This window comes from Dermochelys coriacea, chromosome 25 (genome assembly GCF_009764565.3).
Source record: "Dermochelys coriacea isolate rDerCor1 chromosome 25, rDerCor1.pri.v4, whole genome shotgun sequence".
Taxonomy (NCBI): domain Eukaryota; kingdom Metazoa; phylum Chordata; order Testudines; family Dermochelyidae; genus Dermochelys; species Dermochelys coriacea.
Genome location: NC_050092.1, coordinates 11,505,214 through 11,517,462, shown reverse-complemented (window position 1 = coordinate 11,517,462; position 12,249 = coordinate 11,505,214). Strand labels below are relative to the sequence as shown.

The following is a 12,249-nucleotide window of genomic DNA, read 5'->3' as shown; positions in this document are numbered from 1 at the left end:
TGCATTGAAGTTGCTAATGTCTTATTATGCCCATTCTTTCATTTATTTTTTTTAACGTGGAAGCTTAAAACACTGTTAAGAATGAAGCAAATACTCACCAGCAACCACACACCACACAACAGAACCACTAACCCAGGAACCTATCCTTGCAACAAAGCCCGTTGCCAACTCTGTCCACATATCTATTCAGGGGATACCATCATAGGGCCTAATCACATCAGCCACACTATCAGAGGCTCGTTCACCTGTGCATCTACCAATGTGATATATGCCATCATGTGCCAGCAATGCCCCTCTGCCATGTACATTGGCCAAACTGGACAGTCTCTACGTAAAAGAATGAATGGACACAAATCAGACGTCAAGAATTATAACATTCAAAAACCAGTTGGAGAACACTTCAATCTCTCTGGTCACTCGATCACAGACCTAAGAGTGGCTATACTTCAACAAAAAAGCTTCAAAAACAGACTCCAACGAGAGACTGCTGAATTGGAATTAATTTGCAAACTGGATACAATTAACTTAGGCTTGAATAGAGACTGGGAATGGATGAGTCATTACACAAAGTAAAACTATTTCCCCATGGTATTTCTCCCTCCACCCCACCCCCCACTGTTCCTCTGATATTCTTGTTAACTGCTGGAATTAGCCTACCTGCTTGTCACCATGAAAGGTTTTCCTCCTTCCCCCCCCTGCTGTTGGTGATGGCTTATCTTAAGTGATCACTCTCCTTACAGTGTGTATGATAAACCCATTGTTTCATGTTCTCTGTGTGTGTGTATATAAATCTCTCCTCTGTTTTTTCCACCAAATGCATCCGATGAAGTGAGCTGTAGCTCACGAAAGCTTATGCTCTAATAAATTTGTTAGTCTCTAAGGTGCCACAAGTACTCCTTTTCTTTTTGCGAATACAGACTAACACGGCTGCTACTCTGAAACCTGTTAAGAATGTAGCTCCTTCGAGTGTATGTTTTCTAAACACATAAGCTAAGTCCAGGATTTGACATGTGAAAAGTCTTCAGTTGTAGATGTATAAGATATACAATAATAATATGCCGAGCAGCGCAAAGAGAGCAAGAGAAATGGGTAATGTTTTATGGGTGTGTGAAACTAACTCACTTTGTCAGAACAATAGCCACTGTTACTGTTGGATGCTGCCATTTATATCTTCCTGTCTGCCAATTAAAATGACCTTCCTTCACACTGATTGGGTTCATAACAGGACAATTAGCTCAGTGGCGTTCCATTTGTCACTGATTTCCTTGTGGAAAAAATAACTAGTTGTTTTGAACATTGTTTTATCTTTGCTCTCCGTATTCTGAGGGTTTTTTAATTGATTATTCCGAGCATTCTGAGCATTTCCTCACGGAATGAGTTAATTTAGTACATGCAGCACCAGGATTTCAGTTTCATTTTTGCATAGGTGTCTGGAATTCGCAGTATACTAGCAAAATAGATCACCTGATAGAGAGCACTGAGTGGTATAGTTTTTTTAATCTGAATTTTCGGTACACAGTTTTCATTATATTAAAGAAGACAAGTGAGCAATGTATTGCAAGATCATGAGGTGAAAGATTTAATTTTTGCATTCAGCACATGATAATGTGAGATTATTACACTGCTTGTATGATTGTTGCAAGATAAATGTCGTGAATAATCTCCCCTGGTGTATTCATACCACAATAATATTAATATTCCATACGATTGCAGATGTTTTTGCTTTTCCATAGCCATATACTGCTTTAACAGAGCTGTAGTATAAAAATGAGCTATCAGTTGTGTAATGTCAGGAATAACTCAGCCTGATGTGATCCTAATCAGTTCTGATATGGTGATTTTATTCCATTTTGGTTGATCAAATATCTGTTTCCGGAGAAACAAGATAGAGCCATGAAGCATTGTTAGGACACTTGTAAATTTCATTGTCTAACTTCAAAGCTTGTAATGTCTGATGTGTTAATTTTGGAAGTTTTTACAAGTGAAGGCTAGCGAGGCAGTATTAGCTAGCATCCCCCTTTGACATGACCCAGGCTCCAGCATGCACTCTGCTAATGGGAATTGCATTGCTGGTCCTGCTAGTCCAGGGTCCTATTTCTGACAGTGACTAGGACCAGATGCTTCAGAGAAAGGTGCAAGATGCCTGTTCTGGAATAAGCTCTCTATAGGGTAACCTTCTTCCTAACCCCTATCGGTTAGTAGTTAGTTTATGCCCTGAAACATGAGGGTTTGACCTTTTATTTTTTATCATATTGACGTAGCAGTAGAGTCTCTCTATTTAATACTCTTTAAAATCTTACTAAGCTCTCTGCGTCAATGATGTCATGTGGCAGTGAGTTCCACAAGCGAATGGTAGGTTACGTAAAGAGCATTTCCTTTTTTCAATTTTACATCTGTTGCCTTTTAGTGAGGGAGGGTGCTTACTCAGTGTGAGAGGAAGAAAATTTGGGAAACGCTTCACTATTAGACTCTGCATTTCTAAGCCTCACTGATAAACTCTGATCCCATATGCTGTAGATCCAGCCTCCATTCAGAATATGGGTGCCTACACCCTTGAGAAGGGAATAGATGGACTCCATGACAGACCTTATTTGCCCATCCCAGATGAGATGTTACAACTAATAGGGGGAAGAGGCGTTTATAATGACACGTTAGTTCTGTTTTCTTATTTCTGGAAGAGGGACAGTGGGAAGGCAAACCACCCCGCAAAATATTTTAGGCATTCAGCAGACAAAACACAGTTGCGTAATTTGTACGGGGATTGTGAAATGTCATTTAAAAATACTCGTAATCTAATATGATTTCTCATGACCATTTTAAAAGAACCCCTTGAGTTCTTCAAATCAGTAAAGCAAAGATTAACCCTTTGAAGCAAGCAGCTGGAGTTTTCTTGATCTGCCAATGCATTTTAGTAATGTTGACCACTCAAAGCACTTTTAAAAAACTCAGAACCTTCCTCCCAGCTAGCTCCAGAGGAGTAATATTTATACAGAGAGGAGTTAACTTGTCAACTGACAATTTCATTTTCTATTGTAGTATTAGTGAGATAGGCACAAAAGGGAAATAAAATAAGGCAAGGAGGGAAAAAATTGAATAAAATGAAGATTCAGTTATGCAAATGTCAGTTGCTTTATGAAGTGAGCGTCTCTCCTGCATTCTTCCCTCTGTTCTTATATGTGGAGTGTGTATCTTTCACACGGTGTTTTCCTACATGGAACATATGTTACAGAGAGGAGTAAACTAGTGGGTGGATCGGAATAGAGAAGGGGAGGAATTGTAGAAATTAGAATTGGAACTGGCCTATTAGATCATCCAGTCCAACTCCTTATCGCTGCAGGATTGTTCCCTGGAGTACATTTTCTAAACGCCCCAAGCAGTGGGACATCCACCACTGTCTTTAGGACACTGTTCCACCTGAGATGAAGATCTAGGGGCACCAGTGAGAGCTGTGCACAACAGCCCTATTGGTATATCTAAGCTTATACGCTGAAGATGCCATGAATCAAGGAAAGACCTGGGTGATCTTTGCAATAAAGAATCATCTTTCCTTGTCAGAGCTGAGGCTACTCTGCCCTTCCATTCCAATGGAATGGGGAGATCTGAGTCTTTTCTAGCGCCTGAGTAGAAACTTTTGTACCTGCTCTCCAGATTTGTTGGCACTGCAAACATCTCTGCCAGCTTCTTTCTGGTAATTCTGACTCAGACTTCCAATAATGGAGGACAATTTCTTTCTTGGTTGCTTTCTTTTCTTAGAAAACAATTTTCGAGTGTTTGCTTACGGCCTTCCCATGGCTCGCTTCTGCCTTTGGAGGGTGTCTGTCTGTATAGGCTTGGCACCCATCTCTGGCTGTAAATTGGAAGCGCTGGTGCTTGTGGAGCAGTTGATTACTTTTGGACTCCCTGATTTTCTGGCTTGACTTTGTTCTTCCTTTCAGGAAATTTCAGTATGGTTTTGGTAGTGCAGAGCCAGAAAAAGGTTCTCATCAATTGTCTTCCCAGCTGGAAGTATCTTGGGAGCCCTCTTTACTAGTTTTGGTGTGGTGCCTGCAGATGTTTTGACCATAATGAGCTCTGACATAGCACTTTTCATCCAGAGATCTCCAGCTATTCCATACTGCAGTATGATCCCACTGGTTGATGACTCCCAGGGTTCCTGGTTTAGTTCCCCAATGCAGAATGAAGCCACTGATGCCGCTGAGCAGAAAGCGCTGAGAAAACCTACAGCACCACTTTAGACTCTTAAACCACAATGTTTCGGGAGTGACGCGGCAGGTTTCTACAGAGCTGCTTCCAAGACGGACAGGAAAGCAGCCCTCTGTTCATGAATGCCCACTGCAGAGAGAACTCATGGTGCCCTTGAGAACACCATTCAGATGTTGAAAGGGATACTTGACTTATAAATCCCCTGAAAGTGGCAGGATTTGTACACATAATTCATTAACATGCGTGAAAGGCGGGTGAATAAACACAACATGTCAAAGACGAAGCTACGCCCTGGGATGTTCAGCGTTTGAGGGCAAAGGTGGCATTTCAAGATGACCCGTTTTAACACACATGCTGCTGTTACGACATTGTAGGTAAGACTGCTGTCTTGCAGGCAGGTTCACAGCATGGAAGGAAGCACACATGCACGCTCTCACCATATCTGCGTCCACACACAAAACATTCTCACTCTTCATAGGAAAATAGCCTTCTTGGCTAGTTCTCCAGCGTGCGTGTGACACACACAACGTGGAAGAGGCATGCAGAGCAATTTTCATTTACTTCCTGAATCAAGACATTGTAATACATAAATACCTCGGTCCTGGGCAAAGGGCAAAAATGGATTTTGTGCTTTCCTTTCATGACCTATCGCTGTTGGTTTGGATGGATGGGTATTAAAGCTGCTTTCTCAGATGTGTGTTTTCTATTCCAGCTCTTCTCTCCCAGCAGACCATTCACAGGCTTAGAAAGTTTGGAAGACCATCCCCCAAACACCCCGCTCCTCATAAGCTATCAGGTGAGGAAGAGCATCTGACTCTGCGGGAACAGGCAAGAGGCACTTACCCAGATATGAAAAAAAGGATCTGGCTAAAGGTCTCCCCTGGAAAAGCCATGATTTAAGAATCAGTCAGATGTTTCTCTAGCCATTGCCTTTCCCCCATAGAGTCTTAAATTTCCCTCATGGGAGCCTCACTGATTTGAGGGAGTCATATCTGCTTCCTCTACAACTGAGCTCTAAACCATATTAGCTAACAGTATTTAAAGGCTATTCTGGTTTAAAGTGATGTCGTTTGGCACCCACGGTAAGTGGGACCATGCTATGTTCTAAACTGGTTTTGATCCCTTGTGTAGCTCAAGTTAGAGCACAGTTGGGTCCTGCTCACACTGGCCAGCCAAACCATCTTAGAAACTGCTCTTATCACTGCTCCCTAGTACAGTATGGACTGGGCTCTAAAGGTGGCTTGCAGTGCGCTTCCTGGACCACATGGAAGAGGCCCCTTCAGTCAGTTTGCCCTGTGCTGCTGTGTTGTATCAATGAGACGAGTTGAAGTTGAGGGACAAGTTTGTGTGCTTGGGATGGGATGGTTTAAATGATGGTATTTGGCATGTACCTAAAACCACATGTCCAAAGCTCTGTGGGATATTAATATTCTATCAACATTATGTTTAATTTCAGTCGCAGTCTCAGGCGGAGGAGGATGACGAAGGTGATGAGGAAGAAACGGAGGAGTTGGGGCACACAGAGACTTATGCAGATTATGTACCTTCAAAATGTGAGTTGTGTGGCAGCTTTTTCATTCTGCCTCGCTGTCAGACGGTGGGAAACTGATTTTGGAGCCCTTGCTGCTCGGCCTAATATTCCCTGTTTTCTGCAGCTGAGGACATTGGTGTTGCATTGCAGCCCCCTATATGCACATTTTTGTAGCTAAACTTTGCAGGCCGGCTTCCCTGAGCCAGTATGTTGTTCCAGTCTCTGGGGTATCCCTGGATTAACAGCAGACCTGGCCGTTTCTTTTTATTGAGGGTGGGGCTGAGCAGATTTTCAGCAATCTACATTTTCCCCTGAAAAAAGGGGCTGGCGATTTTGGGCATTCTCAGGAATCCTTTTGCCAAAGGGAGCAAAGTGCAGTGTTTAGAAAAAACATATAGTCAGGACCTCTTTGTTCTATTCCCAACTTTGCTGCTGGCTGACTGGCCTTGGAGAGTCACTTAACCTCTTTGCCTCAGTTCCCCATCTGGAAGATGAGGATAACACTTAGCACTCAGGTGTTGGGAGGTTTGTGAAGTGCTTTGAGGTCCTTGGATGAAATGCTCCATAGAAGTGCAAACATCAATTATTTGACTGTTTCCTGTGTCTCACTTCCAGCTAAGATTGGGAAGCAGCACCCGGATCGCGTGGTTGAAACAAGCACCCTCTCCAGCGTTCCCCCACCTGACATTACCTATACCCTGTCCCTTCCAAGCTCAGTTGCCGACAACGGGTTACTCTCTGCACTACAGCTGGAGGCCATCGTGTATGCCTGCCAGGTATGCCAGATCCACCTTGCTCAGCTCTCTTTCCTGGGTAGATAGTAATAAAAATACACTGTGCCATTCTTAAATAAGATGTTAGGCTGAGTTTCCAAATAGCCTCTTGTATAGAAAATAGAGCTTGGAAGCATTGGATTTGGGCACAGATTTAAATGTCTTGTAAGGGCGTGTTGTCTAAAGCAAGGGGACTGGGAATGAAGACTCATGGGACCTGATTTTCAAAGGTGCCAAGTGCCCTCAGCTCCCATTGACTTCAGCCAGAATTGTGGGTGCTCAGCACTTCTGATGATCAGGCCCTGGGGACCTATTCCCTGCTCTGCCACTGTGTTGTCGCTTAACTCTCCAGGTTTCAGTTTACTTTGAGACGTGTGCAAGACCTGTCTCTGGGGGAGCTCTGAGGGTTAATTGGTGAGGTGCTCTGAGCCCCTCAGATGAAAGGCACTAGCAAAGGGCAAATCAGGGTTAATTCCTAATTCTGGTTTTGAATTTGCAGCAACATGAAGTTTTACTACCCAACGGACAGCGAGCTGGGTTCCTCATTGGAGATGGTGCTGGGGTTGGAAAGGGCAGGACAGTTGCTGGGATCATCTTTGAAAATTATCTGAAGGGGAGGAAGAAATCTCTGTGGTAAGTTTCCCTTCTTTACTGTAAGAGCTTGGAAAGTTAACTTAAGGCCTGGTGCCAGGAATTCCTGAGTGCCAGCTTTGTAGCTGACTCACTCTGTGGCCTTGGGCAAGTCATTTCCACCTCTCTGTGCCTGTCTTCTGAAAATATTTACGCTGCAGAGGATTAATCATTGTTAGTACAATACTTTGGAGAGGCAAAACGTACCAAGTGGAGAGGACACTAGAGCCTGTTCCTGCTCCCTTAGAAGTCAATGGGAGATATCCCTGGACTTGCGTGACGCAGAATCAAGCCCCTAACGGATGGGTTTATAGTGCAGAATCCCTGCACATCTTATCGCAAATGACAGTTCCTGTTCAGGACTCGAGGCTGCTGTAGTGTCTTGTGTTGAGGTGCACGGGAAGTTTTGCTACACCTCCCATTTCTGTAGTCAGAACTATTGATCTCATATTTGCATATGCACTAAACTTTACACAGACTGTCTCTTCCTCAAGCAACCAGCTCCTCTGCTTTCTTTTAGGTTCAGCGTCTCCAATGATCTCAAGTATGATGCTGAAAGAGACCTGAAGGACATTGATGCCCCCAACATTCCTGTGCATGCTTTAAACAAGGTAGGGAGGAGAATTCAAGACCTTTTCCCGGGGGTGGGGGGGAAACCTGCTAGTGGTAGCGGGTAGATGAAATGGTCCTAAGCAAAGCATGCGACTCGTATGTCCTTGCCTTTGGGTCGTATTCATGCTACAGACAATAGCAATGAGTGGCCTGGTTATTGTTACCGTCATTGTCCTGTGCTGTTTCCACTCTAGACTCTCCTGCCATAGTTACATGCTTGTGAGGCTTCTGTGTTGCATCACAAGGATGTAGCAGCTTTGGGTACTTTGATTTCTGCAGCAGTATTAAGCCGTGGCTCAACGCAAGTGCAACCTCTAGTGGAAGGGCCACGTGGCATGTGCATCATGTTCATTGTTCCTGGTGTGGTTTTGTAATGGCGAATGTTGGACCTGGTACAGCTGTATTGTTTAGACCTTATTATTCAGAGGCCACAGCTGAAGTGGCCTAAATCCACACTTTCCAGTGCTGCTTCTATGGAGACCCTTTTCCAGGCCTGCCGACAGCAATTCCAGGCCTCAGGGCAGAACAGACAATGGGCCCCCAGCCTGCGTGGATGTGGTCTGCGCAGCTGGTGCCCAGCGAGCTGCTGCTGCCACCTGCGCTGGCTGGTGCCTAGCAAGCTGCCAACTGCGCAGCAGGTTGCGCTCTTCCGGCACAGCCAGGGCTTCCACATGCCCGCCTGGCTGCCTTCGCCGACACTGGGACCGCCCCGCGCTCGCCTAGGAGCCTGTTCTGCTGCCTGCCCGGACAATCTAAAAGGGCCTGGGGCACCCAGCCACCACTGCAGTGGCGGTGGTCGGGGGTCCCCGGGCCCTGGCCAATTGCCCCCTTCCCCTACCCCTTCCATCCGTGGACCTGCCCTTTTCTGATCTTGTTAGGGAAGAGGGTCATAAAAATCCATGTTTTCTCCCTGTAGGGGCTGCCAAGCATGCAGTACTGTGGACTCTCTAAACATGCATCTAATTTCAATCCACCTGTGTTAGTGCATTTCTTAACCGTCTCCTTTCAAGTTTGTGTCAAGCAGGCACGAAAATTAAATAGCCGCTTAAAGGAAATTGCCAGTACTAAGTAGTAAATGTTTAGCAAGATCTTCCATACCCCTGTTCCAGTCTCCAGATCATTCACAGCCCGGTTGAACCTGTCAAGCTGCCTGCCAGTTTCTCAGAATGCTTCTGGCCTGATTTTCAGAGGCGTTGAGCGCCCAGAATTCCCATTGAAATCAATGGGATGTGCATGTGGTCAGAACCTCTTAAATCAGGCCATTAGTCCATTGAGGCCACTGTGTCCTCATAATCAAAAGGGCTCTGAATAGTACTTTCTTCACATTGAGGGGTATTTTTTTCCTTCCTATAATTAACTTAGTTACAGATGAAGTCGAATGATCCTGTAAGCTAAACAATAATCTCCCCTTCAATCAAAGAGGAAGCCATCTCTAAAAAAGGAAACAAACCAGAGGAGAGGATATTTAAAATAAAAACATTTTAAGCATTCTACCCTGTTGATTAAAAAGAATTAAGTGACTTCGGTCAGCCAAGAAATTGAAGTCCAAGTACAGTTTCCACTCTTCGTTAAAATGCATGTGGATGTGTGCACATGCTGATGATTGGAGGGATATATCTAGGAATGTAAAGTCCCTGCCATCATGGAATCTCTGTGCCAAATACTAGCATTAAAGTAGTCAGTTATTAGCAAGCTTTCTTGACCATTCTCTTCCCATATGGGCTCTGTGATGTAGCAATTGCTTATATAAAGCAGATGTGTACACCCTGTATCATCACATTAAAAAGTCATCTGCCTTCATCAGTTTTGGGTTTGGACAGGGGATGGAATAAAATGAGCTATAAATAGCATTGTAAGTGTCCTCTTTCTTTTTTCTTCCCCCCCCGTAGATTAAATATGGTGACACAGCTACCTCAGAAGGAGTCCTATTTGCCACTTACTCTGCTCTGATTGGTGAAAGCCAAGCAGGCGGACAGCACAGGACGCGATTAAAGCAGATTTTGGACTGGTGCAGGGAGAACTTTGACGGAGTTGTATCCTAGAGAAAGAGCAACATGCTTGTAATAGTGCTTCCACAGCGAACAAAGATCACCGAGATCAGCTTGGGGCTTGTGGTGGATCTTCCAGTGGTGTATTTGGGGGGGAAAGCCCTCTGTTCTCCAGAAAATAGTGTAGCTGTGGAACGGGTGGGCGTTTCAGAAGAATCTAAGTGATTTAGGAGCACAGTTCCCATTAAAAGTCAGTAGAATTTGTTACTGAGGCCCATTTGAAAATCCCACCAGTGCCAGTGGGTGGGCACGGGGAGAGTCAGGGGTGTATTTGTGAGTAACAAGCATTTTCAGCATTCGTACTCCTGTTTGGGTGGTGGGGCATCATTCAATAGGAAATAACAGAGAGGGTGGAGATCTACCACAGACTTTGGAAAGCCAGGGCCAGGGGAGAATGGAGTACAAGGCTTCATGCAGCTATGGAGCTGGTCCATGCGCTGGATGTTTGATGGTGGTTCAGTTCCACTGGAAGGAGATGGATTGTATGTTTCTCTCTTCACCCAATCATTATTAGCATTAGTATTTATTTGTATGACCATAGCAGACTGTGCATCCTTTCTCCTTGACTAAGATTCCCTTGTAGATTGTGTTTGATGAGTGCCACAAAGCCAAAAATGCCAGCTCCACTAAAATGGGCAAAGCAGTGTTGGACCTTCAGAACAAACTGCCTCGAGCCAGGGTTGTCTATGCCAGTGCCACAGGTGAGAGTCTGTACCATGTGATTCCCAAGACCACAGGTGTAAACATGCAGAAGCAGCCCAGTGCTCCAGTCCTCCCCGTGCGGAAGATGCCAATAGCCCAGGTTAACTGCTATGGGGCTGATTAAAAAAAAACATGTTGTAAAATTCAATTTTAAACAGCAGAAATGGACACTCCTAGAGGGTGTGTTGAAGCATCAGATGCTCTAATTCCGTGTATCATCTTAACACAAAGGAATGCAAAGCAGGTCTCCTAGATTCTGTTCCCAGCTCTGTCACTGATGTGCCATGTGATCTTTGGGCAAGTCACTTTAACTTCCCTCTTCTTGTTTGTTCATCTGTATATTAACTCTGACCTGGTGGGTGTATTGTGAGGATTAGCATTTTTAAAGCTCCCTGAAACCTCTGCTGAAAGACACCGTGGAAATGTGAGGAATAACTCTCCTTTTTAAAATGCTTACATATGTTTCTAAGCTCTCCAGAGTGAGGGTTCACTTGAGGCCTCCTGCCCATCACTTGAAGAGGTTACCTGAGACAAAACTGTTTATAGTTGTTGTGTCTTTGCTAACAGCACATTCTATTCATACAGGTGCCTCTGAGCCAAAAAATATGATTTACATGAGCCGTCTAGGGATCTGGGGGGAGGGAACCCCCTTCAGAGCGTTTGATGAATTCCTCCATGCAATTGAAAAGAGGTAGGTCATGGGAGACCTTTCTGGTTTCCCCTTCTACTAATCCTGTATTTGGCAACAGCCTTCATTTGGGTTGAGGAAAAAAACAGTAGCTCGCTGGCTGTGCTGTTTCAGCTCCCTTGTGATGTGCAATGTATCTGGCTAATACTTTCCAAGCCATCCCCCAAATCTTACAGCGAATGCTTTGTACCTATTTCATGATGGGTGTTAAATGCCACAGTAACTGCCGATATCTCTGCAAAATAAAAGGAAAAATGACTTTACTGGGCCAGGCAGTGAGGAAAGCAGTGCAGTGTAATGGTTAGCAGAGGGGATTTACAGTCAGGCCACTTGACACTGTTTCTGGTTCTGTCACAGACTCAATAGGGTGTGGGAAAACAGAAAGGTAAACTGACTCACCCACCTGTGAAATGGGGATAAAGCCTGCTACGTAAATGCCAGGATTGTGTGCTGCATTCTGTTACTATTTGAAGACAACTTAAGCAAGATGCCAAAGCGAAACCTCTCGAGAGGTTCTGAATCTCCAGACAAGCCTACTCCACACTGCAACTGTGCAGAGGAAAGGGAATTCGTAACTGGCTGTCTCTCTTTCCTCCTTTTCTGCATAGGGGTGTTGGCGCAATGGAAATTGTGGCTATGGACATGAAAGTGAGCGGAATGTACATTGCCAGGCAGCTCAGTTTCTCTGGAGTCACTTTCAAGATAGAGGAAATCCCACTGGATCGGCAGTACGAGCTTGTCTACAACAAAGCAGCGCAGATGGTGAGCTAGTATTTCTCTGTAGATCGCCAGCATCCCACATTCCTCTCCAGAGAGCTACTGTATAATCCTGTGTTTTGGTGTGGGGGATGTGAAGGGAGGTTGTGAAGAGGAATGTTTTACTCAAGAAGTTGAATCCATTTAACTACTGCATCCTGCATCATTAACAAGAGCATGGGGCTCATTCAGTCATTTGATCAGCTCAGTTGACATTGTGGCAGAGGACAGATTCGTTGGCATGGATAGATTTTCTGGTGGGGTTGAGATCAGGATGTGGGGGAGGCATCTGCTTTTGCTGTTGTC

At 44.7% G+C, this 12,249-nt stretch overlaps 1 protein-coding gene and 1 long non-coding RNA gene across 18 annotated transcripts in view; one reads left to right on the top strand and one right to left on the bottom strand.

Annotated features, from left to right (window-relative positions):
• The window catches only part of SBNO2 (strawberry notch homolog 2), a 110,682-nt gene that overhangs the window by 75,567 nt on the left and 22,866 nt on the right, over positions 1-12,249 (top strand). For 11 of the 16 annotated variants that reach the window (XM_038384081.2, XM_038384088.2, XM_038384077.2 and 8 more), the window contains 9 exons: positions 4,916-4,999; positions 5,660-5,756; positions 6,350-6,510; positions 7,007-7,140; positions 7,658-7,748; positions 9,639-9,782; positions 10,381-10,498; positions 11,085-11,190; positions 11,796-11,949. In XM_038384081.2, the coding sequence (XP_038240009.1) occupies positions 4,916-4,999; positions 5,660-5,756; positions 6,350-6,510; positions 7,007-7,140; positions 7,658-7,748; positions 9,639-9,782; positions 10,381-10,498; positions 11,085-11,190; positions 11,796-11,949 (1,089 nt within the window). The remainder of the gene's footprint in view (positions 1-4,915; positions 5,000-5,659; positions 5,757-6,349; positions 6,511-7,006; positions 7,141-7,657; positions 7,749-9,638; positions 9,783-10,380; positions 10,499-11,084; positions 11,191-11,795; positions 11,950-12,249) is intronic. The other 5 variants (XM_043502648.1, XM_038384082.2, XM_043502647.1 and 2 more) reach the window with 1 other exon arrangement.
• The window catches only part of LOC122457470, a 46,419-nt gene that overhangs the window by 21,708 nt on the left and 12,462 nt on the right, over positions 1-12,249 (bottom strand). The window contains exon 3 of one of the 2 annotated variants that reach the window (XR_006277001.1): positions 1,010-1,019. The exons of the other annotated variant lie outside the window; for it this stretch is intronic. This is a non-coding gene — a long non-coding RNA (uncharacterized LOC122457470). Of the gene's footprint in view, positions 1-1,009; positions 1,020-12,249 lie in introns of those variants that run through there. 2 annotated transcript variants of the gene reach the window in all.